This window comes from Zootoca vivipara, chromosome 9, assembly GCF_965207765.1.
Source record: "Zootoca vivipara chromosome 9, rZooViv2.hap1.1, whole genome shotgun sequence".
Classification (NCBI taxonomy): Eukaryota; Metazoa; Chordata; class Lepidosauria; order Squamata; family Lacertidae; genus Zootoca; species Zootoca vivipara.
Genome location: NC_142592.1, coordinates 59,435,895 through 59,462,009, shown reverse-complemented (window position 1 = coordinate 59,462,009; position 26,115 = coordinate 59,435,895). Strand labels below are relative to the sequence as shown.

The 26,115-nt window shown below is 45.3% G+C and overlaps 1 protein-coding gene across 4 annotated transcripts in view; it reads right to left on the bottom strand.

Annotated features, from left to right (window-relative positions):
- Positions 1–740: 740 nt before the first annotated feature.
- Positions 741–26,115, bottom strand: part of PDE3A (phosphodiesterase 3A) — a 263,891-nt gene continuing 238,516 nt past the window's right edge. For 3 of the 4 annotated variants that reach the window (XM_035127082.3, XM_088652453.1, XM_035127085.3), the window contains 6 exons: positions 24,952–25,065; positions 23,721–23,920; positions 21,826–22,029; positions 19,968–20,123; positions 18,784–19,024; positions 741–9,800 (listed from right to left, as the gene is read on the bottom strand). In XM_035127082.3, coding sequence (XP_034982973.3) covers positions 9,592–9,800; positions 18,784–19,024; positions 19,968–20,123; positions 21,826–22,029; positions 23,721–23,920; positions 24,952–25,065 — 1,124 coding nt within the window. In that variant the 3' untranslated portion in view covers positions 741–9,591. Of the gene's footprint in view, positions 9,801–12,403; positions 12,532–18,783; positions 19,025–19,967; positions 20,124–21,825; positions 22,030–23,720; positions 23,921–24,951; positions 25,066–26,115 lie in introns of those variants that run through there. The other variant, XM_088652452.1, reaches the window with a different exon arrangement.

Sequence of the window (26,115 nt, the reverse complement as noted above, 5' to 3'; positions counted from 1 at the left end):
TTTCACAACTGGACAATATTTAGCTTGGTAAGTCTACGTCTGATGAAGAAGCACATAATCTGCTTTTGGAAAACCAAAGAATTTTAATTTTACCTTATGAAAATTTCAGGCGATGCTAAATAAAAGCAACAATAAAAATAATATTAATATGGAATATAACTGCAAGAACTGGGTAATCATTTCTAATGAGGTCTATGAAATTTTACACACGTTTTACTTACCAAGCAAAACTAAATTAATTTAACCAAAATATTTTTTTTAAATTCCCGAATCATCATGCTACAACTCTTCGGCAGGCAACTCTCATTTTGGGAATTTGAAAGCTGAAAAATTCAACACGCCCTAATTATTGTGGGGTGGGGGAGAGAGAACATTTGAAGAGAAAGGGACAGAGAGATGAGGGGAAGGCTGTTGAGATCAAAGTGGGGGGGGGGAGTGGGATGTGGTCCTTTTATCCAAGGAGTAAGAAAGAGATGGAGGGGCTGAGCCACAAAATGGAGAACATACAAGAATGAATTTACAAGATGGAATTTGGTCACTTGATCTGGGACGTGACATGTTCCTATGGTGCAGAATGAACTTTGTAAGGATCAAAATAAGGCACTGTCATTGAAGTGCTATACAAATGCTGTATTATCACCATTATCCTAGCGGCATTTGTAGCCGTTATTTTTTTTCCTACAGAAAGTAGCGTCAGAGAACCAGCCTTCTAAGGAAAGAAAGAAAGAACAGCAAACCAATATGATACCACAGAATTATATTTGTTTTCTTCACATTGCAACATCCACATTGTTCATTTTTTTGTGTGACAGGTTTATCTCTAATAATTCTGAATACATATTTACTATTATACATTTATACCAAGAGGCACTTCCAGTAATTCTGGCAAAAAAGAGGAGCATCATTATAGTGTCTAACTTACAAAAAACAGTAAAAATAAATAATGTTTATCTAAAAGATTTCTCTCTTTGTTTTTTTGTTGTTTGTTTAAATCCCTGTACAGAATCTATTTTGTACAAAAACATTTATCAGCCATTAACTAAAAATCACTTAACAAATACTTGTGAAGGGAATATATTAAGTATTGCTACATGTCTTAAGTGCAAGGTTATCAGTGAAAGGAGAAAAAAGATTTCCGTCGGTCCGTGAAAGAGCATCATCTTTTTTTAAAAAAAAAAAGAGAAGAAAAGAAAATCGCACTCACACAAAAAAAATACAAGGCCTTGTTCTTGAAGTGTTCAAAACAAAAAGAGGAGGCTTGGTTATTACAACAATATTGACAATATATAAATATAAATTAATGAATGTAGTACTTAGTGAAAAGAACACCGTGTTTAAAATGGACCAATACTGATGACACGTCCCGTCCCCGTCCCCCAGCTTCCTATTTTGGTTGGCAGTTCTCTTCGGGCACGAGTCAGCCAAAAGTGAGGCACTTAGTCCTAATTTCAATGAGAAATCTGCAGCCCAGTCCCACTCACTGATCTCAACAGGACTGGCTCCCAGGTTCATCTGCATAGAATTGCAGCCTCAAGGAGGAACGCTGTGTGTCGCATGCCGGCAGTGGGCGGAGCCAGAGAGAAGAGTGGGAGGAGCAGCGCATGCAAATTTTACCGTTGTGCAGGTATGGAAGAGGCACAGTCAGAGGTCAAGGAGACATTCCCACTTGGCAGAAACTCTCAAGGGGGGGGGAATCAGGACCAGAGAGGGGCATGGCATGGGGTGCTGGACAGAGAGGGCTGAAATGACACATCTGGCACCTTCGCTACCCCTGAGCTTCATTCACATGCTCCAAGACCTTATGAAATAAGAGTTTCTGAGAGAAATAGCAACCAGGCTTTGATGGCATGCAGGAGAGGCAGAGAGTGAGGGTGGCCACTACCTTCAATATCAAGCATTGGAAGTGCTGAACTGCGGCTGGATCATGCCCTTACGTTTTCGTAGATTTCTTCTTTTTCTTTTTTTAAAAAAGCGGATAGCTTAAGATATTGCTTTAGAGGAAAACCTGCAAGATTTTAGCGCCCGTAAACTCTGCAAATGGACTCTTTTAAAAAAGAAAAGTGTAAACCCATCTAATGGAACATTGAGAATGCATTCTTTAACATGTAATAAACAAGGACCGCCACGATCTGCCGAAAGCTCAGCTTGATTCGAAAACATAGCCCGTGTCATCAACAGATACACCTTAGAGAGGCGCTCCATGCCTTGAGTGTTCGGAAGCAAAATGATTCGCTGGGGGGAAAATTGGGCGTGCAATGCTTTACAGGAAAGAGAGTGTGTACACACCCATTTGTTCCAATGTGAATTTTGCACTAACAAAGGAATCTGCTTCAAGTCTTGTGACAGTCAAGTACATAATCATCTTTCAAAGGGTTGCCTGGGGCACCATTTTTAACCTCAAAGGATTAGTCGTATCGAAGCTGGACATAGTTGCAGAACGTATTTCAAACGTGAGGATGTGTGATTATGCAAATGATGTGAGGCTATGTGCTTGCATCTGGGAAACAAACGGTTAAGCATCACCTGGTGTGGATGCCACACACCAAAACTAGTGCAGGCAAATGGGATCACACATATGAAAAGGCATGCCTGGGGAAAAAATGGTGGGCCAGGAATTGGCAGTTGAGGAGCCTGTGGGCCAAAGCTGACCCCCTGAGGAGGAGTAGCATCTGGGTCTTCCAGTTGCCAGAGATATGAGGTCTAGCAGATCCCTTCTGTGGGTAGGCAGGAACTTTGGCCTTCCACACACCGCCTCCTCTCTTTATGGTTGCCAGACTCAATAGAGGACAGGACTTCTGTGCCTTTAATTGCCCTGCTCTCTTTTGAGTCTGGAAACCTTAAAGAGAAACCAGCAGACCCTTTGCTTGGAAATTAAACAAAGGGTCTGTTGGTTTCTTTTCAAGGTTTCCAGACTCAAAAGAGAGCAGGGCAATTAAAGGCACAGACGTCCTGTCCTCTATTGAGTCTGGCAACCCTACCTCTCTTAATAGGACTATCCAGTAAAATAGGATCAGGCGATATCAGGAATAACGACATTTGAGCCACTGGGTCTGGTTAACCAGAGGTTCAGATAATGCAAATGCTTGGCACTCAGTTGCTCTAATCCAATTATAATCTGATTGCAGGTGCTGGAGGAGCTCCAAGGTGTGTATGGAACTCGCCTGCAAGGACTTCTCCATTTGTTTCAATTTACTTTTCAAGACATTTTACTGTTTGAGGTGAAGGTCAAGATGGCGCCCTGCTCTCCATTCCACTTTCAGAAGCTGACTGGACTGGCAGACGAATCTTGCTTCGATGCTGGTCAGAGGATGCCAGCCACCATACTCGAGGCACTAGAGTACTGTAAATTAGCAGAGGGGGTCCAGAACAGGCCGTTTGGCCTGTCCTCCTCAGAGGGGAGCAGATTGGGGAGGCTTACGAGGAACAGCCAGAATGCTGTGATCACTGCTCCCTAGCACCTGCCTGATCACTCTGCTGTTCATAACTTCCATCGACATGCATGATGGTATGAACCCAGCATTAGCATTTCCTGTAACAAGAGTTTCATTGCCTGGATGGTTCCTTCCATCTCAGTCCAAATTATCCTGTAACAATGTCCACTGCATCTTTAGTGACCTAAACAAAGCATGCTGGATTTTTAGACTGTCTTGAAGGGCTTACTTCCTAATTTGTAACTAAGCCAGTCCCAAATTCAGTGCATAGTGCAGATTTGGATCTTGGCTGAGAGTTTCAAAGGCAGACCTAAGAGTTTGAGTGAGGCGGGAATGATTTTGACACCCATTCACTGCCCTGGAATTACATGATCTCTTCCCGTGTTGCCTGTTAAACCATCTGAGTGCTTGCCAGCTGGGGGACACCCAAGTTTTCAAGAAGCCAGAAAATGGCACAGCTCTTTGGTGTCCAATTCTTAGCGACACCATATACGGAATCTCTCCACTGGAGCATTGTCAATGAAGGGCAAAACTTAGTTGGCATTTGATAAAGCCACTTATATTCAGACAAACAAAACCGAAACCAAAAATCCCGTAAGTGTGTCATAACAATATTTTCCAAGGGATTAGTCCTTATCCTGAAATGGATACTTTAAGAGCAATCCGCCAAACCAAGGAACAAAAAAATCCGGGCTGTGTGGGAGCTGCAACCATGCCACGCCATGACACTTTATGTGTGGTGTAGCAGTTAAGGGTTTGGGACTGAGACCAGGGTTCAAATCCCCACTCAGCTACTGTGATATAAATTTAGGGGCGGGCGAGGCTATCAATGGCTACTACTGGTTGGTCTCTGAACCTGATCCTGCAGGGATCTTATTATATAACTATGCCTATTTTTGCCTTCATCACTGTTGCGTTCTTCTCATCAGTTTGGGTTGAAAAATGCTCTTCATTCCTGATCCTGATCACTCAGGAACTCTTTAGGCTTATACGGAGGTTAGGTTAGCTACTGCACTCGCAAGAAAGGCTTGTCGAGTTAAGTTAGAAACAGCCACACCAACACTACAGAAACCAACAGGACATTGGAAACAAAAGCAGATCTATTTCTAATGACCACCACTGGCAAAAGACAATCTCTGATTTTACCCTGCTTCCAAAGTTACTCCCTCCTTTCAAATATTCTCTTTCTTGCTCACCTAAGGATTCCCAGGAGTTTTCCAGCAGAGCTAGTTTTTAGGAGCAGGCAGGGGCCTGGAGTTTGGAATGTCTCTCCATTAAAACAATTACTGTGAAGCTACAGACAGCTGTGAGCTGTGATTTCAGGGTTGCAAGCGATGCGAACTGTTGACCTGTGCATCTATTGCAAAAGAAATCATGCTGATGAAGAAAGGCCCAGTGAGTTTACCAAAATAGATTCAAGTGCTTCTGGACACCATGAGAAATGTGTTTGGGCACGATACGCAGAAAGGTTATGCAAAACACACAGCTCTCCCCACAAAAAAATGCACACACCCAGAAACTGGGATTTTGGTTAATTTGCTGGGATATGAGTTTGGATTGCAGTCATTGATTGTGCTTCAGAGAAAACTGCGAAGAGGAATATTCCTTTGGCCACAAGCATTTCGTTTAGCCCATGCTTGGTGAGGTTAACATTTTATTTATTTTTGTAAAATATCAGCAGCTCAGAGCAACCCTTGCATTTTAGTACAGAATGATCACCCTCCCCAACTCTCTTCCACCAAGCCAGAGGGGCTGTGGATGAAGGGACTTTGGAGTTCCTCTCCAAAGGAGCCTTGTGGGTTTCCCAGAAATCTGGTTCTCGAATTACAGATAGGGTGGTGGAAGGGTGCTGTGCAAAAACTTTTGGGTGCGTAAGCCAGAGACTTCCTGGTGATTTTGAGTTGTATGAAAAGAACTAGAGGAGGCTGGAAAAAGTCAGGCTAATATGAGAATGCAAGCACTCCTGAAAAGGAAGAGGGGCTTCGTTGAATGCAGGAATTGTGGGAACAAGAAGACACGAAGCAGGCAGAGAAACGACCTCTCCCACAAAAGCGCCAAGCTAGCTGAAAATACAGCCAGATTCAGGCTTGAAGGGTGAAGAGGCCATCAACGAAGATTAACCAAACAGGGACAAGGAAAAGCACTGAGAAAAATCACAGAAAGGGCTGATCCTGTGTTCACTACATCACACTGGCATATATACCACAGGCCTGGGATTCTGAAGTTTTGAAACAAGGGTAATTTCACACATCACACATCGACAAACCCGGACGTTAAGGGCGCACTCAGCTGGCACTCATCGAGGCCAGCCTTACTGTGAGGTAAAGTGAGGCAGTGGGAGGGGGGAAGAGATGAGGAGTGGTGGCAAGCTATTGGAGAACAGAGCTGTACCTGCTAAACTATCCAGCTGACCTGAGTTTTGGTGGAGGATGCCACCAGGTGGCGCCTAAGAAAGATCGAACTACCAGCTGAGTTGGATTCTGCCTATGGAATCGAGGGAGGGCACCATCTTGCCATTTGCCTCAGGAATTGAGATGTCTTGCGCCAGACCTGACTGAACGAATCCCAGTTCTTTGACAAGTGCATTTATACAACATGTGTGTTTGACATCTATCTTTTACATTTGGGGACAACCATGGGAGGAAAAACGGTGAGTGAGTGAGTGTGTGTGTGTGTGTGTGTAGAGATGGTCATTTCTGTGATTCACCTCAATCTCTATTTTTTGGTCTACTCTTGCCACTTGCAGGACATTACCAAGGCCACATCTGCACCCATTCACTTAAAGCACTGTTATACTATTTTATTAAACAGCAATGGTATCCTCCAAAGATTTCTGGGAACTGAAGTTTGTTATGGGTGCTGGTAGGAGGTCCATATTCCCCTTCACAGAGCTACAATTCCCCAAGTGGTTCAACAATCAATTCCTCTTCTCTGGCAACTGTAGCTCTGTGAGGGGGAACTGGTTTTCCCCAATGATTCTCAGCACCCTTAACAAACTAAAGTTCCCAGGATTCCATGGGCAAAGCTGTGACAGTTAAAGCAATATAACCATGCTATAAATTTGGTGAGGATGTGGCCTAAACAGTGTGAGAGACAACAGCCCCCTAATCAAGTTCCCTCTCCTTTGCCTTTGCCTTTTTCCTAGCACAAGGAAGCCAAGGACAATAAACGACTAGACTCTGATGCTGAAGATTTGTTTCCCTGGAAAATGTTTAACTTGCACATGGTAGCTGATGCTCGTAATCCTGCAGGATGTGGTACCTGGAGGCCACTGAGAAGCAAGAATGGGAAAAGAAGGCAGGTAAATAAACATCTTTGGAGCATCATGCACAATAACTAAGGTATTAGTCTCAGGAATGGCACACTAACTTTGGCACAATTTCGGAGCACACCTTAAGTTATGCAAGTAGATCCCTCTCCACATATCGTACTACTGAAACTCAAGCTGGGCAGTGATCAATGGCTAGACTCTTGATACTGAAACTCAGTTATCCTTGGTAAAAGCTGCCTCTGAGGATTGATGCTGAAGTCTAACTACCAATTATGCAAGATCTTATTTGTCGAACAAGCAAATGGCTACATTTTATTTTTTAAAAAATAGGTTTTCCCCCTCTTAAATTATCTTTACAAAAATGCCCCACCCTTCTTCCCCCTTATTATCTACAAGACCCAAAAGGCATTTCCATATTTACATATAGATAAGCAAATCATGGACAAGGAGATTAAAAAATAATAATCAGTTAAGCGACCAAAGAAAACATATTGCTGAAGACCTGATCTTCTGTTTGCTTTTCAAAACAGCAAAACTGAATTCCAAAGTAAAAATAAATAAATCCTTCTGTTGGATCAAGGAGGATCTAAGCAAGCTATTAAATACCAATTAATTCCTTGCTGCAGAGTGACATGCTTTGACCTCACTTCCAGTGGCTGCTCTCTCTCACACACAAAGGGTAGGCCTCTGTGCTCTTCAGTTTAAGCACTGCAAAGGTCCTTTGACTTCAAAGATTCTGGGTGATTCCACATCTCTCATCCTGCTGCTTTTAAAGACTGAGAGTGAAGCCTCCTTTTAAAAATAAAACCCCACATGACCGACATTAGGGGCTGTGAGAACAGGGGGAAAAATAAACACTGACAATGTGCATTCAGTCCCTAAATTCATATCATTTTCTACACCAGGTGTGAGGAACTGTCAGTCCTCCAGCTGTTTCTGAACGGCGACTCCCATCAGCCGCAGCAAGCTTGGTTATTGGGAGGTGTGGGTCTGAAACATCTGGAGGGCCAAAGGTTCTCCACACCTGTTCTGCACCCTCCCCACCCACCCAATCACAATGCCTCCTTAAAGGTATTTTGAGAGGGCCTTGAAACCTAATACATGCATTTGCCAGATTATTGTAGCCCTGCAAGCATACTTTTATAGGAAAAGTTAAATTATAACTGATTCTACATAGGATTTTTCCAGCGGACGTCAAAGGCTACATGGGAAACAACCTTCACCGAAAAGCAGAAGCAAGGTTAATCCCTGTCCTGAAAGAGGAGCATAAAGATAACCCCACCCTCAAAAGTCCCCCCCCCACTTTTGCACAGATGCTTTCCACAGGCGCTTCTGCCAAGAGTTAAACCCGCCAGTAGTTTCCCAAACTGTGTTTCAGAGAACTCTGGGGCTCTTTGGAAATCTGCCATGGCTTTTTCTAGGAAGGGGACCGATGTCCCTCCATATGTTGAAAGATTACAATGCCCATCGTCCTTGACCACTGGTTACTCTGGCTGGCGTTGATGGCAACTGGAGTCCAAGAACATCTGGAAGGCCACAAGTTCCCCTCCACTGCTTTATGGGAAGATCCGTAATGGTAGAATAACTCCCCCCCAAAATACAGCTTGCTTCTCACTACCAACGATATACACAAGATTTGCAGCAAACTAATCAATGCCGAACACATTCCCCCCAAAACAGACAACCTGAAAGCTGCTGTTGCAGAGGACCAAGTTTGATGACCCTCCTCGCAAATTCCAGTATTAACTGAAAATATCACAATCAGACGTGACCAAGCATCTCCGGTCCTGACTTGACAATAAACTGAGAATGAGCCAATATGCCTCTTCTTTCATAAGTCCACAAGACCCCTGAAATCATGTGATTATTATCAAAGGAGGCATTGAAGAGTGCCATGCAAATATCTCTCCCCAGCGCTTTCTGATTCACGAGACTGGGAATACCTTTGGACATGACGGATGAGCGCCAGTGGTTGGTTGTGCATTCCCTTCTGCAGGCAACTGGTGTCGGTTGCTTGCAACGTGTACAAAGCGTACGTGTGATCCAGTGTAAACTTGTACAGTCTGCAGGTGTGAATACAGCTAGTGTTAACTTGCCAATGGATCCCCCTTTTAGGAAACGAGCAACCAGCCAGCTGCAGAAAAGATTGCTCCAGCCATTGGCTGCCCTTGCTTTGCAGAGCCCAAAGGTGCCCCTGGGTTATGTTATGCCTGCCTGAATTATTCTGAGTTGTGCGGAAGAAGAAGAAAGACAGAGTGCTTCTAACACAGGCTTCCCGAGGCTGAGAAAGAAAAGGGGGTCACATTTGCAGACAAAATTTACACCCCATGCAGTTGCCACTTTCGTGGCATTCTGGGGTCGGATCCTTATGCCCATGTGCTGAGATAACACACTCTAGTGCCACAGCCAGCCTCACATCCATTTGTTCAGGGATGCTATGCGTACCGCCCCCACATGTATATCTATACTGGCAGAACAGAACCAATATTTCACGGATAAGATCACTGGCGCCATATCATGGAGACAAAAGAACAAGGGCAACTGCCACTCCCTTCACTGCGAGCATAAATCACTCCTCCTCCTTTCCTCTTTCATTATCACAGTTACCATAATATGCCATCATTAAAAAAACGAAAACAAAACAAATGAAGCTGATAAACCCAAGCTAATATTCCCATCCCATACGAAAGTCTGTAAAAGTTGGTGTTGCAGTGTGAAAGCTTCTTTGAGTGGAGGAGTCTAAAGGTAAAGAGAAACAACTTAAACAGCTGTAGGTGCATCATCCCCGTTTTTCTACAGTGTTGTGTCTAAGTGTTGTGCTGGCTTGTAAAAAGGAACAGGTGCGCAAGTCATCTTTGTCTCGAAATACTGCTCAGCATCCTATCCTTGTCATTGGTTTGTCTCGGGCGCTTTGCTTTCCTCTTCCCCTCTGGGCTTCCCTTTTTCTTCCTCCTCCTCTTTTATAGCCTCAATCTCTTCGGAGGGTTGCTTTTCTGCCCCAGCTTTCCGTTCCTCCTCCGCAACGACTTTCTTCCACATCTGATGGTTCTCAAGTAGGTGCTGAGTGATTTGGCAGTAGATTTTCCTCCTCTTTTTCCCTGCAAAACACCACAGGGAAAATGATGCCTTAAGCTGCAATCGTGGGCAGAGTACGAATAGAAGGGGAAGGCTCTGTGGCAGATGGGATGTGCTTGCATGCAGGGTGCCCCAGGCTCAATCCCAAACACCTCCATTCAAGGCTGGGGAAAATTCATTGTCTGAAACCCTGGGAAGTTGCTGCCAAACAGAGTAAATCAGTAGTTTTCAACTTTTTTAGACTCGGGACCCACCTTTAACCCAAGCAAGCATTTCTTAATTTCTTACTATATAATATTTATGCAGGGTGGGAACGTGCATCACGTTGCAGTTCACATGTCTGGCAGCAGGGGGCCGCATGAACTGCAGTGTGACAACAATGGGCAGAGTGGGAGAATGAAGAAGGCAGGCTGGTGGCACAAGTTAGCAGGCACACAAAGCAAGTGGGCATTACCACTGCCTGCCCACTTGCTCACTCACTCGCATGCACAGCAGAGGGAGGGAAGCCTGGAGTTTAAGCAAGCAGGCGGCCCAGCTGAGCAAACAAATGGGCAGATAGTCCAGTGGAATGAGCAAGCAGGCAGCCAGGAGGCCGATCCAGGCAGGACTTCATGCACTCCCCGTCATTCTTGCTGCAGTGTCGGGGAGCAACATGGGCCGGGGGGCGGCGGAGCTGCTCCCCTGACCCACCAGCTGAAAGTCAAGGGTGCAGAGACCAGGTCTGGCCTTCCTAATGTTGCTGAATGACAAGGTCCATCACTCCTCTGCGTTGGTCTGGTGTTGACAATGCTAAGCTAGATAGACCTAAACAAGATAGCCTATGTTCCTATGCTCACAGATGGGGATTTAATATTGCACATGGATTGTTAAACTATCTCAAATGGGTTGTTGTCACCAGGTTGTTTCTTTATTCTCTCATATTACAGGATTTCCTCCAGATTAAATGTAGGGTAGGGGTGTAGAATATAGCTTAGCATTTGCCCGTGCCATTGTGTGGACCCTGCAATAAATCTGAATGCATCAAGAGCACCCATCCCACAATGGACACCTCTCTGGAAGCACATTAGGGCTTGTTTCTGGGCATACACAGACCCTCAAGGTAAAGGTAAAGGGACCCCTGACAGTTAAGTCCAGTCATGAACGACTCTAGGGTTGCGGCGCTCAACTTGCTTTACAGGCCAAGGGAGCCGGCGTTTGTCTGCTTCTACAGATAATTTTTCCAGGCCATATGGCCAGCACGACTAAGCCGCTTCTGGCGAAACCAGAGCAGCGCACAGCAATGCAGTTTACCTTCCTGCCGGAGCGGTACCTATTTTTCTACTTGCACTGTGTGCTTTCGAACTGCTAGGTTGGCAGGAGCTGGGACAGAGCAACGGGAGCTCGCCCCGTCACGGGGCCTCGAACCACCGACCTTCCAATCGGCAAGTCCTAGCAGCACAGTGGTTTAAAACACAGCGCCACCCACGTCCCATACACAGACCTTATCTGCACCATAAATTTAAAGCATGATTACATTATTTTAAAAATCAACCTGCCCACTGGCCTAACCCTCCCAGTAAGCAACAGTGATCCACCTGCTGGGAAGCTATTGATGTGGCTCTGCTTCTTCATTCTCTCTGTCCTGTCCCCCCCCCCCCCCGCTTTTTATTTACAATCAAGGTCACATTTGCACCATACAGTGGTGCCTCGCTTAACGAATGCCCTGCTTAACGAAATTTCCGCTTAACGAAAGGTTTTTTTCTAGCGGAGGTTGCCTCACTAGACGAATTCGTTTTATGAAAAATTTGTCTAGCGAATCGCGGTTTCCCATAGGAATGCATTGAAATTCAATTAATGCGTTCCTGTGGGCAAAAAAAAATTCAAAAAAAATTCAATGCATTCCTATGGGATTCGCTAGATGAATTTTTCGTTATAAGAAAAGACCCGTGGAACGAATTAAATTCATCTAGCGAGGCACCACTGTACATTTAAAGTCCTATTGTGCCACATGGAGAATCCTGGGAACTGCAGTTTGTAAAAGGTGCCTGACCCACCATGCTACAATTCCCAGCACCGTTAACAAACTACAGTTCTCAGGGTTGTCCGTGATTATTCCAGTGGCAAGACAGTACTTTAAGCACATGGTGTGGCTGTGACCTGAACCAATTTACAAAAATGTGCTCATCATCATATACCCTCCCCACCATAGGAACTAAAGTAGCCTTCTCCAAGCTAAGTTGGGAATACAATTCCCATGATGGGAGATGTCAGGGGATTATTGCGGCTACTCCCGAGTAAAGACACTCCAGTCCACTCTGTCTTTGAGAGTTTTATTGTGCACACTATTTACAGTGCAGAGACATCAGAAAACATGACTGCTTAGTCGCTCCCAGAATCCGGCAATACCGCCTTCCGGTTTCTGGTCCAACATAAGAGCTTGGGGACCCCAAAACACCTCCCCTTCGCCCTACATCTGCGCGCGCCTCAAATCGGGTGCCGTAAGGGACTGCGTCCCATCTCCCCTTGTTGGCTGGGACATTGCTGTGACTCTGCTGTGTCACTGAGCCTTCCTTCCTCTACTGGCCGTCTGAATCGGTGCAAGGGCTCAGCAGCATCTTGGAGCCCTCCCTCCATACCGCTCCCTCCTGACCCGCTGCTGATGCTATCGCTGGACAAAGTGCATGTCAGGATGACTGGGGGGGGGGCTCCCTGTAAGGAGCCCCCCTGACAGGAGATATAGTCCAAAACACCTGCAGGGCGCCAGGCTAGCAGAGGCTGTATTGAAGACATAGATTATGATTTAATTATCAAAAACTACTGCTCATTTCCCCATACTTTGGAACTCCCTGCTTAGTGACAATTCACTGTTTCTGTTCGGCACCTGATGAACACTGTTTTGTTTAGGCAAGCCTATCTAGACACGTATAGCGCTGACACATGTTTTAATCTCGTTTTCAGCTTATTGGTTTTGGGTGTTTCTTTTTGAATGTTTTAAATAGCTGTTTTACACTGGTTTGTTTTTTAAAAAACTTTTTTCTACTGTTCCATTCTTTTTTACAAACCACTTTAAGGTTTTATTATAGTCAAGCGGCATATAACTTTTATGACATGAATAAATAAATGCTGTAAGAAAACATATTAAGTCTTTTAATATTTTCATTTTCGTATTACAATTTGCCCTAACCTCTGACCAATTAAAACCAGCCACCGCCGATTTATCAACTAAAAAGTTCAGTTGACTGATCTGTACCACTTGAGCAAATGAACTGTGTGTTGTACAAGTAATAATCCCACATGCTTTTGTGGAGGTTTCCCGAGACAACTGAGGATCGGGATGTGGGCTGAAACCTTCTCACGCCACAGAGGCAAACGTACCGACTCTGGGCTCCAGAACCACTGAGCTGAAGTGGCAAGAGTTCTCAAGCTAAGAATCTTAGCAGAACAAACACTTAAAAGTTGCTCCTTTGCAAACTCCCCCATTACCTATCCTTAGCAGCAGCAGCTACAAACTTCAGCGATATGAACCTCTTCAAGGTTTTAATGAAGAGCCAGTGGGGAAGGAAAAAAATGACGTAGAGGAATGTTTTGTCGCAAAGAAATGTGTGCATAGATTAGCGTTTCCAGGTGGCCTTAAGTGTGTGTCAGGAGCCAAACCGTTGAGTCCTTCAAGCTTTTCAACGGCAAACAAAGAGCTTTTCACTGTGGCACAGCCCAAATCCAGTTCAATCCTTCATTAGAAAGCTTTCACTCCCCTGTAGGAAACCTGAAGGTTTTAATCAGGAGAAAACTCTATTCCGCACAGCACTCCGTGTTAGAACATTCTATCCCTGGTTTCCCGGGAGACAACACCCCCCCCCCGGCCACCCTCCCAAGTCTTGCAGCTCTCCGCAGAGGTCATTAGAGCATTTATCACCACCTGAGATTCTGCTCGGAACCACTGCAAACCTAATCAGGCTAACTGCTGCAACTGCACTCATTTGCTTTTAGGTCAGGGGGTTGCACCGGAACGCAAGAACTGCGGAAGGCTCATGGGGTCTGAACTGGAGGCGAGGGACCCGAAGTGAGATCTTGGGGTCATAATAGATGTAGCTCGAGGAAGATGTTGACCCAGTGTGTGGCGGTCGTCAAAAAGGCATGCTCCGTGCTAGGGATCGTTAGGAAAGGAACTGAAAATGAAACAGCCAGCATTATAATGCTGCTCTGCAGGCGTGGCTGTGTTTGGAGTACTGTGTACAGTTCTGGTGGCCTCACCTAAAAAAGGATATTGTAGAGAGTTTGAAAAGGTTGAGGGAAGGGCCACCGCGATGGGCCTTTCAAGGGAATGGAGGAACTCTCCTATGAAGAAACATTTGAGCTGTCTGGGGCTTAGAGCAGTGGTACCCAGCTAAGAACTGTGGACCCCGCTTTTCAAAAGCCAAGCCATGGACCCCCTACTTTTGGAAATGTTGATGCCCCAGCACAAAACCAGGATGCGCGTCTTCTGGGTGGTCTCCTGTGCAAGTCATGTGACCTGTGTGTTTCTAGTTGCCACGATCTTGTGTGTTTTGGGGGCAGTGTTTGAAACTTCCATTGTTCCAGTGTCAGAGTGCTGACAGCAGCTCCTGGCTGGTTGCCCAGGAAACTATAAAGACAAGGAAAAGTTTCTTACAGTCCTTTTTTTATTTCAGACATTACAAAGAATGGCTATAGAACACAGCCTCTTGGGTAATGGCATTGTCCCGAGTGAATCTCCACCCTGTCTCTCCCACTTCCTCATTCGTCGACATCATCACCTCTTCTATGGGTGCTGCTACGTGCCCTCTGTCTTTGAGCTCTTTGCTCTCCTACTTTTAAGGCTTGCCGGGTTCTGGGATATGGTGGGTCTGGAATGCTTTCTAGTGACAACGTGTCAGCCAGCTGCTGCTCCGGCTCTGTCTCCTCCTCCTCCTCCTCCCCCATTATTTCCCAACTATCCCCTTCATCTGCCTCTGAACTGTGACCTCCCGCAAACCACTGTTGTAAACCTATACTGTCTTTCTCTTCCTCCTCCCTGGAAGGGTCACGATGCAGAGGCGGTCTCCACCATTCCTCCTCTGCACTGTCCCCGATATGTAGGTGTGTTTTGCAACAGGGAAATTCATTAGCACAAACAGTACTGATTCTAAGAGAGGAAGGAAAGGAGGACCTTTTTCTGCCTCCGCAATTCCAGCTACTCTCTGAAGACTGGAGAAGAGACCCTCTTAAGAATATTAGGGGGGTGGGCAGGGGAAGGACAAGACCATGTGAAAAAATGAACATATTTTAGCTGCCGTTCATTCGTTTTCAGCTTTGTATTCTTGTTATAAGAAAGCAAGCCTAGACATTCCGTTGTTGTGCCCATAACCTAGGTTTAAGGTGTCATGTAGCTCCTACCGTGTTTCTCACATTTTAAGACATGTCTTATATTTATTTTACTCAAGAAAATAAGCCTATGGCTTATTTTCGGGGGGTTTCTTCTTTTTATTTTTTTTTAGTAACCAGTAAGTTGCTGCTGCTGCTCAAGTGCCGACAAAGCGCCCAGCAGCGCGCGCCGCATGGAGTCCCGAGCCAGCGGGACCCACTGAAGCGCCGACAAAGCTCCCGGCAGCAGAGCGCCCTGAGCCGCAGGAGGAGCACCGTGGCTCTTGGCCTCTCCGCCGTCCCGTTCCTGTCTCCGCCACAGGCGCCACCGCCTCCTGCTCCCTCCCGGGGCGTCCTAGGCTTTGCCCCCTCGGCAGCGCTCCATGCAAAGCCAGGGCGAGCGCAATTCCACCAGGAGGTTCCCTCCGCGGCACCCATAGAGACCATAGAGGAAAGGCGCGCGGCAGACACACCACTTCCGTTACCCTCACCCACTCCTGCTGTGGCTCGAGGCGCTCTGTGACAAAGCGCCCGGCAGCGCCGCGCAGAGCGCCCCAAGCCACAGGAGGAGGAGGATTCAAAGTGCTACAGAGCACTGCTGGGTCCCGCTGGCTCGGGGTGCTCCGCATGGCACTGCTGGGCGCATTGTTGGCGCTTCAGCAGGGCCCGCAGCACGCACCGCGTGGAGTCCCGAGCCAGCGGGACCCAGCAGCGCGCCCCGCTGAAGCACCGACAAAGCGCCCAGCAGCGCCACGCGGAGCACCCCGAGCCAGCAGGACCCAGCAGTGCTCTGTAGCACTTTGAATCCTCCTCCTCCTCCTGTGGCCCAGGGCGCTCTGTGTGGTGCTGCCGGGCGCTTTGTCGGCGCTTCAGCTGGGTCCCGCTGGCTCGGGGCTCCACACGGCGCGCGCTGCGGACATTGCTGGGTCCCGCTGGCGCGCGCTGCTGTATATCTTGGCAAGGCCCCCCAGAACTGCACTTACGGTAGCAATACGGCTTATTTTCGGGGTATGTCTTATATTTTTTCAAAGCATGAAAATCGTGCCATGGCTTACTTTATAGGCACGTCTTAAAATGTGAGAAACACGGTAGCTTTCGTACCTCAGTTTCTAACACTGTTTGGGGCATCATGTTCTCACGCAATAGCTCAGCTGTTTCCCTTCTTTAAAAAACCCCCACTTTCTGCTAGCCCATCTTGATAATTCCAGGTATCTGAAAACTAAGAATTCTGCTCTTTTTGTACCCATGGGCCATACAGTAAGAGGAATTAGTAGACCTTTTGAGTTCCACTGAGAGCTTTTGTTGGTGGCATACCCGACTGAACTTGGAAGAAGATGGAAGAGATTCTAGGCCAACGTTTCCCATGTACTAAGGAGGAAGTGCCACCTGGCACTATGTTGTCACAAAGAGAAAGGGCTGCATTAAAGAGTCATAAGTCATGAATGTTTGCCCAAATAATTGTCTGAGGGGTAGGCAGGGACCAGAAAACATTTCCTCCTTTGCACAGCTTATCCTTTTCAGGTTACTGAAAATCAGTAAAAGGAGAACCTCTAGGGAGGACTCATGAAATGTGATGAGAACAGGAAAATAAAATATAAACTAGAAAAAAGGGGGGCAAGGTTCAGTCTCTGCCCAACAAGTGTATGGCGTAGACGCTAGGAAAGTGGTAGAAAAGTGATTCAGTTTGCATTTAAAGGTGAACCTACCTAATTCACACTTTCTAAAACAATGCACAAACTGAAACACAGCTCTAATCCTTCAAAATTTGCCCGTCTCTGGATTTTGCAATGCATTTTTGTAGCAAAATGATGTGTACAAAAATACACATTATTGGGAAAAATGTGCATTTCTGCATGTATTAGTGGAAATAACCAATAACATGCATTTGTAAAATTGTGCATGTTAGGGAAAACTGTGCAAAAGAAATGTGTATATTAGGAGAAATTTGCACAAAAATCCTGATGAATTTTCATGAGAACTTTTCTCTCTTTTTAAAAACCCCCATAAACTGGGAGAACTGAATTTAAGGTCTGAAAAATGGAAACAGAGAGACTATGAAGGAGGCAGATTCACTCTTCCCCATCAGAAGCACGTCATAATGCAAGCTGGACTGAAGCAGCTATGCACATCTCCCCAAACACAGCTCCTCATACATCATGCAGTAGCATTCGGTGGGGGACCGCATCGTTGCTCGACGGGCTGCCCCACGCCGAGCATCGCTGCTGGTTATTGAGAGGCAGAGGGGGAAGTGTGAGCAGCAGGAAGCTCAACACGGAGCTGGTACGGAGGCAAGAGCGTTGACTTGGTTCAGCTGCCCTGTCCTGCTCCCTGTGATCTGCCCCTTCCGCTCTTGGTAACAGGCAGCGGCACTCAGGGTTGGGAAGCACAAGGAGCAATATTGCCATACCAACCAAGACTGTGTGTGTGGGGGGGTGTTATTGGTTGGCTATATTATATATTTTGTGTTCTCATTTTGTATTTTTATGTTGTGAACAGTGCTGTGATCCTGGGGTGAAGGGTGGTATACAAACTTAGTAAGAATAATAGGACCTGCTCCCTGTTGCTGTTGCCGTTGTTTTTTCTATCTTCATTTTAGATCTTGTGATTTATGTAGAAATTGTCCAGCTTGGTTGTGTATTTTTTGATATTTTGTTTATTGTTGATGACTACTTTTGTTACGTTGCAAATACACACACACACACACACACACACACACACACACACACACACACACATTTATATATATATATTCTGGTTGTAAGCTGCCTTCAGCATGGTTTGAACTGTGGAAAGGTGGCATACATATGTATGTATGTATGTATGTATGTATGTATGTATGTATGTATGTATGTGATTGCCCAATGCAGCAAGCAAAGGACTTCCCCAGCAGCTGTGGCCTCCTTCAACCCAGGTGCTTATGTACAAGCTCATCTGGCCTCAAATGCAGGAGAAGGGGGGGGGGTGTCTTCACAGCCACAGTTAGGACTGCCATCCATGTGGTATGTTACTGTGGAAGATGGTTTAAAAAACCCAAACCAAAAAACCTCAAGCTGCACTTGTCGGGATAGGACAGTGTTGCGTAGAATTATCAAAACAGTAGAGAGTATCATTGGTTGTTCTCTCTCTATGTTAGAACATATCTATACCGTCAGGTGCCATACAAAGGCACTAGACACATCAAGAGATTCATCACATCCGGGTCATCGTTTCTTTGAGCTCCTGCCATCAGGATGCAGATACAGAACAACAAAGGCGAGAACGAGCCGTCTCAAGAACAGTTTCTTTCCTAGAGAAATTTTGGCCTTAAATGGACTTTGAAGTCATTTTATTTATTTGTTATTGTTCTGTATTGTATTGTGCTTATTAGTATTTTAATTCATGTGGAGTGTCTTGTCTGAGTTGATACAGCAACCGAGAAATTTCGTTGTTCCCGCAAGGGGACAATGACCATAAAGATTTATTCTATTCTCTTCTCTTCTCTTCTTTTGTACCATTGTCCCAATTAAAATGACCAACTGAAGTTGCTTATTTTTCCCCTAGGGCAAATAGCAGCTTTAGGGGTGAGTGGATTTTTAACTAGGAACACCACATGGCAGGGGAAGAGGGAAGGGTTAAAACCCAAGGTGTTGAGTCTGCGGGAGTGAGCACATCCATAAATAACAAACTTACTTGACTCGGGGTTTTCATAGGTGTCCATGTCTGCCGCATCTTCCTCCTCCTGTTCATCAGTATCGCCTGACTCATCGTTATCTTCGACCCACTTCCCTGGCATCAGCCCTGCTGAGTCATAGGAATTGCACAGCGGTCCCACAATGTGAGAGATGAAGGATTCCTGGAGGTTTGCCAGCTGCGGAGCGGCACGATCCATGAAAGGGCTGATGGGGAGGCCTAAGCTGGCTTCCTCGTCACCCTTATGAAAAAGGAGAAAGTCTGTTAAGATGCTATCTTGATCCCTTAGAACAGAAATGCACATTGTGTCTACCACTGCGGTCCTGATCTGGGACTCTCAGCAGGTGAGTCCAACAAAGTGAGGTCAGAGACCTGGTGCATTTTACTCCCTCCTTAAACAACAACAACAACCACCCCACAAGGAGCTAACAGTTAGAACTTGATCATGTGCCTATCTGAGGCCAACAAACCACAGTGTAATCCAGTGTAATCCAGAGATAAATCAAACCCTAACTCTAACCCAGTGGTTCTCAAACTTTTTTCTCTGGGCCACACCTATGGAATAATTAATTTGCTCATGCAACACCATTTTTTAAAAATACATAAATACATTGGAAATCAAACTACTCCCAGCAGTGCTTGATTTATAACACAAAACACAACTAATTTATAAAACGATCACAGGACACCATAAGAACATAAACCATTCCCAAAATATAATTATAAGCGAGCCTCTTACATATGTACCTTAAGTATGTATACAAACTCAATGAGAGGTGTGAGCTTGCTTTTGCCAGGTAAGCTCATTTATATTACCTGTAGGTCTAATTTGAGACAAACTCTCATCTCCTCAAAAACACAAATAAGGCTTTCTCTTTTCTAATCTTTCGTATTTGTCAGAGTTGAATATTCCTGCTCACAACAATAATTTGTGGAGAACTGTAGAAGAATAGCCAATGCTCTTAAAGACAGGCATGCATACATATAGTTTCCAATTGTATACCCACAATACGCTGAAATGTTCGAATGTTTGATTGTCCTTGAATCTTCCCGCCATGCTTGCCACCCTCTCCTGCCACACCAGGATGATGCGCCACAACCTTTGACAGCCATTGCCCTAACCCCTTACCCTAGAGGTTTGTGTGTCCCCTTGCTCCTTCCAGCAACAGCTCAAGGCTAGTTACCTGTTCGTAAAATTCGTTGACAATGCCCTCCGTCCACTGCAGATGCAATTCTTTGCACTTTGCGGGCCCGTTGATGTCAGCCAGCTTGATGCACATCTGGCAAACCAGCAAGCGGTCGTTCTCGTTCGTCCAATCAATACCAACGTCATCATTGACCTGGCAGACAGACGTGACTAAGGTGAGCGGTGCGATACTGTCGCAGCCACGCATAACACAAAACAATTGGAGAACGAGGATGCGATATCAACTGCACAGAACAGCACTTTCGGGGGTGACGGCTGATGTATCATTTATATTTGCTTTACATAAATTATATTCCCATTACTCACATATACTTATAGAGCTTAACTTAAACAAATCGAGCAGCACCTATCCTCACCAGCATATTTGACTGAGGCTCTGGCCCCAATCCACCCAAGGGTTGGCAAACATTTTGGGTCAGTGGGCATGTCTGGAATTTTGAGAACGTGCCGGCCAGGGGTGCCTGCCACAAAAGGGCTGCCATGGAGGAGTGGCAGGATACCAAAGAGCATATAGGGAGACAGGACTGCAAAACGGTGCAGGCGTGCCCCCTACCTACCCCAGGAAATGGGAAAATGGCATCCACATCAGGAAGTGCTGTTCTTTGGACTCGCCTGCGTTCAAAATGGAGAGGAGGGTGAATGCCCAATCCTGGAATCCAGGGAAATATGGGTATGTTTGAGGAGCTGGTCTCAATTTAGGAGAGGCCAAGACTGTGAGATCAGGAAAAGAGCAGGAATAGGAAACTCTTTCTCCTATACCTTGGATCTCGAACGCCTTGGCTCCCAAACAAATCGGCTCCCGAATGAGTGAAACCTGGAAGTGAGTGTTTCGGTTTTCGAACGATTTTTGGAAGCCAAAATCTGCACTTTGGTTTCCGAACGTTTTGGAAGTTGAACAGACTTCTGGCACAGATTTTGTTCGACTTCCAAGGTATGACTATTGTGAACTGGGGACGGGGGGATATTTGCTGAGATGTGATGTGTTGTCAACTCCTCCCCATGCAGATTCTAAATCTGCATTTTGCAGGCAGGACATGCATCCTTGGTCCCAACTAGCTGGCAATTCGGGGACATTCCCTATGTGCTAGAAATGCGCAGCCTTCGTTGCCGATTTCCAAACTGAGTTGCTGTAGCAGATCCAACATCTAATGCCCAGTAGTTTGGTATTAATGCCAGTTTGCTGGGAAAATATCATCTGTTGGCACCTGAAGCTCACTCTCGACCCATCAAAGTGCTGGGACTTGAATGACAGTGCACTGTATTCATGTAATGTTTTGCCTGCTGTATCTGTAAGAGTCAGGGATGGTCAAAATACTTCTCTGTCTTACAGCCAAAACGACTGGGCGCCCCAATTTCATTTCAGACTGCAGTGAGTAGAAATGGGGATTTACATGAGATTTGAGCAGCATAACTTCCAACTGAATAATGGAAATGACCTTTTGTTGATGTAAGTCCCAGAACCACATGATATTGTTCCTGGGGCAACATCAGGATGATAAAACCATTACCTTTCCCCCAGCCAACTTGGATATACAGTGATACCTCGGGTTACAAATGCTTCAGGTTACAAACGCTTCAGGTTACAAACGCTTCAGGTTACAAACTCCGCTAACCCAGAAATAGTACCTCAGGTTAAGAACTTTGCTTCAGGATGAGAACAGAAATCGTGCTCCGGCGGCACGGTAGCTGCAGGAGGCCCCATTAGCTAAAGTGGTGCTTCAGGTTAAGATCAGTTTCAGGTTAAGAATGGACCTCCCGAACGAATTAAGTTCTTAACCAGAGGTACCACTGTACAAAGGTTTGAGCGCAAAGGACATACGTGGAATCGATTTTACCTTGGCATTGAACTTTGCTACAAAGTCAAAGTGCTTCTTCAGATCAGTGGCCAAGATTGCCTCAATGACAAGGAACCGAAAGTGCTTGAACTCCACATGATCGAGGTTGACTAGGAAGTTATATTCTGGCCTGGACATGAAGAGGTTCCACGCAGCCGCTGCATGGTGGTTTTCCAAAACAGAACGGTCATTATACAGAACAGCCTACGTGGAGAGAAGGATAGACAGTTTGGCATAATTTATTTTGGTTCTACTAGTGCCTGAGAGGCATAAACAGCCACATATAGCACTGAGGGCCTATCCAAGTTCTGGAGACTCTGCTTAGATCCCCTCCAGCTCCTGGTATTTACCTAGGCCTTGTGAAGGGACGAACAACCTCTTTCAACCTGAAGGATGGGTTTGTACATTGCCAACCTCCTCAGGGTCAAAGGGGTGGGGTCAGAGGCAAAGGAGAGGAAGTGGGTTGGACAAAAAAATGCAAACAATGTTAAAGATGTCTCTCTACACACTGTTTGATTTAGTCATTTAGTCATGAGTAAGAGGGAACAAGGGACCCAGGTGGCGCTGTGGTTAAACCACTGAGCCTAGGGCTTGCTGATCAGAAGGTCGGCGGTTCGAATCCCTGTGACGGGGCGAGCTCCTGTTGCTTGGTCCCAGCTCCTGCCAACCTAGCAGTTCGAAAGCACGTCAAAATGCAAGTAGATAAATAGGAACCGCTACAGCGGGAAGGTAAACGGCGTTTCCATGTGCTGCTCTGGTTTGCCAGAAGCGGCTTTGTCATGCTGGCCACATGACCTGGAAGCTATACGCCGGCTCCCTCGGCCAATAATGCGAGATGAGCGCGCAACCCCAGAGTCGGTCACAACTGGACCTAATGGTCAGGGGTCCCTTTACCTTTAAGAGGGAACAAACAAGCATTCACACACAGGCAATGGATGTCCCCTTTGAAAATGCCCCTGACTGATTAGCGACGGGTCATTCCATATCAAGTGAGAATTGAGGTATTTCAAAACTAAAAATACCAATCTCTTCAGAACTTCGGGGTCGGCAAAGTACAGCCTGTGGGCTGGATACGGCCCGAGGGGGGTCATTAAACTGGCCCCTGGCCCTTGTTGCCTGCTCAGCCAGTCCCCGCTTGGAGCTAAAGCGGCGCGGTGCACTGGTTTAGCTCCGCGAGAGGACTGACTTCTGGGACACAGCCATGGCTTCCTATTGGCTGCAGGAAGCTGCAGATGCCTCCCCCTCCCCCACCATGGGTCTGAAAGCCAGAGGGGAAAGAGTGGCAGGCATGTGCACATGTGCAGGGGTGCGCGCATGAGCGCGGGCGATCTGGCACACCAGCTTTAATGCAATATGGCACATGATGGACTTACTTTAAATTTTAAAGTTAAGTTACAAAATTTTAAAAAGTGATTTTAAAAAACCATTATGATTTTTAAAAATCTAAAAAAGGTATTGATTATTTCATATTACTAAGAGCTCCCTGCAAAATTTCATCTTGGGATCTCAATGAGATCACATTTAAAAAATTGTGTATACATGTCTGCCTTACTGTGTTCTATTTAGGACAAATGGGTGTTGCAAAATATAAGAGAATAAACAAGAAATCAAGCAATAATATGTTACTTGAGGCATTTTTTTTTAAAAAAAGTAATTCAATTAAAAAGTATCTGAGAAGCTAATCAGGTTTTGCTTTTAAAAATGTATCCTAAAGCGGAGTGTGTTGCATGAGAGAACTGGTTACGGCTTGTTTGAACCAGCACTGACTGGCTTTGACGTGTGTGGACAAGCTGTGGCTTGTTGTACAAGGGCTCAGTGAGATTCACTCTTACGAGAATTCTTTCACAGCGCCAGTTCTATGGACCCAAGTCAGGGTTGATCTCAGCCATCCTTACCTGAGGAGCGCTGGTGGCAACCAAGAAGGCATTGGTCCTCCCCGGGTGATCGTAATCGTGCATGGCAGCAGCTACATAAAGAGCCATCAGTTCGAGGGCAGGGATGTTGCCCGCCAAGCATCCATGGCCATCGTCTGTTGGTGCGTATGTTTTCGACAAGACGTAGCCCAAGTGGCCGTGAGTGATCCCGCTATCAGAATCTGAGCAGAAAACCAGGACATTTGCTGAGAGTTTGTTGTGAGGAACAGGGACAACCAAGTTTTGTGCCCAGTTGCCACACTTAACCTGGATTCGTTCCGTATCCATTGCTCATTTGCTTTTTAAAAGACATTTCTATACCGCTGTATCCTAAAGTATATATACTGTATATCACAGCTGCAAATTTACTACTTCCTGTGATGTTCAGTACCCACACCCAAAAAGCAGCACCAGCAACTGAGAATCTGGGCACTTGCAAACGCAGACATCGCTTGGGTCCATTGGGTAATTAAATGGCTCCCCCCAATGCCTATGCCAAACCCTTCCCATTTGTAACTAATAAAGTTGTGGCCTATTTGAACCCAAAACTTGATACGCTGCTGTCTTGGCTGGTTATTCTGTTACACAGAGAGTGACAGGGGGGGGGCAGAACTAGTAGCCTCTGATAAACTTATCCTCCATGAGTTCAGGGGATATTTTAAAAGATCATTTTATAAGTTGTGTGTCCTTGTTTCTCAATTTGATCCTACATGGTTTTGTATGTATTGGGGTATTTTATGCATTGCCGTTATTTTTATTGATTATAGTTTAGTAATTCTTTATTGCAATTGTTAAGTGAAACTGTTTAATTATTATTTGCTGATATTTAATTTTACTGTTTACTATCATATTCTAATGGATTATTGAAAATTGCTTTATTTGATACAAGTTGTTTATTTTAAAGTTTTGTTTTTATTATGACCTTTTTTGTCAGATTGTCATTAGCCATGCAATCTATTTTGTTGTTTCTTCAGCTTGTAAATCGCCTTGCGTATAGTAATACAGAAAGGCGGTATACAAATTGAAAGTGAAATGAAAAATGAAATTGGTTTAGTTCTCTATTAATGCCATCCAAGTGAGTGGCCATCACAAGCCTCTTTTATGTGCTTCTTCTACACGCATCTGGTAAACATGTCCCGTTTCCTGCAGAAAGAGACACTGGGCCAAGAAACCAGCTTAAGGGCTCCCCAAAATCGCATGCTAATAAAATTACCTGAATCGCTTGCTGACCCATGGTCATTAATCACAGTTGAGAGTCCTGGTATAGGCTGCGTTGAAAGGTACCAAACAGCGTGGAGAACATCAGTGGCATGGATCCTGTTGTGATCTGTTAAGACAGAGGCAGATTACTTCTGCTGGGGGGCTCAACAGCACCATCTGTTGGACAGAGAGAATCAATTCTCTGCTCGTGGCTCAAATCTCTCGCAGGAACTAGGGTCAACTGCTGAGCTAAGGAAAAAGATGCAGGTGGATAGGCATATTCATTTGCTACGATAAAATTGCAGGTGTTTCCAACCTTCTCAAAGTGAGATACAGTGGTGCCTCGACTTACGAATTTAATCCGTTCTGAAGGCACCTTCGTAGGGCAAAAAATTCGTAAGTCGAAAAGCGCCACTGGAAACGCAATTTCCCATAGGCATGCATTGGAAACGGAAAAATTCGCAAGTCGAAGCAACCCCATCTAAAAATTCATAAGTCAAAAAAACCCTATCTAAAACCGCCGCGGTTTCCGTTCGGATGTTGAGAAATTCGTAAGCGTGCGGCCATTTGCCCCATTCGTAAGTCGAAAAATTCAGTTGTCGAGTCATTCGTAAGTCGAGGTACCATTGTATTTTATGTGTGTGTGTGTGTGTGTGTGTGTGTGTGTGTGTGTGTATAAACACATACAGTATTATTTGCATTAATCCCTTTATCAAATTATATTACAAGTGCCAATCCAAACCTGCTAACGTTTTTTCAATGTTTGCAATGCTCCTTCATATATTCTATAAAGTTAACCCATTCATTTCTAAAATTTATTGTCCTCTTGGTGTCTAATCTTCCCGGTCTCAAAATCTGATCTGATTTTAGTTTGTACTCTACTTCGGTATTGTCTACAAATGGGCTATCACAACATTTACCCTGATCCCCAATCGCAAAGTGAAATATCATTCGTTATTCTGTATAATTTAGAAAGCCTTGTGCATAAGAATGGGGGGGGGAGACCCCAGGTCTGGGGAACAAATGCGTTTTTTAAACGTGTCCCTTCCAATGAAAATGCACTGAAATTCATTACATATTTAATTAGGTTAGTTCTGGCCACGAGATGAATAATGCAGCAACAACAAAACAGAATGGAAATCGCTGCCACCTTACATCTGTGCAAGTCCAGTGAACT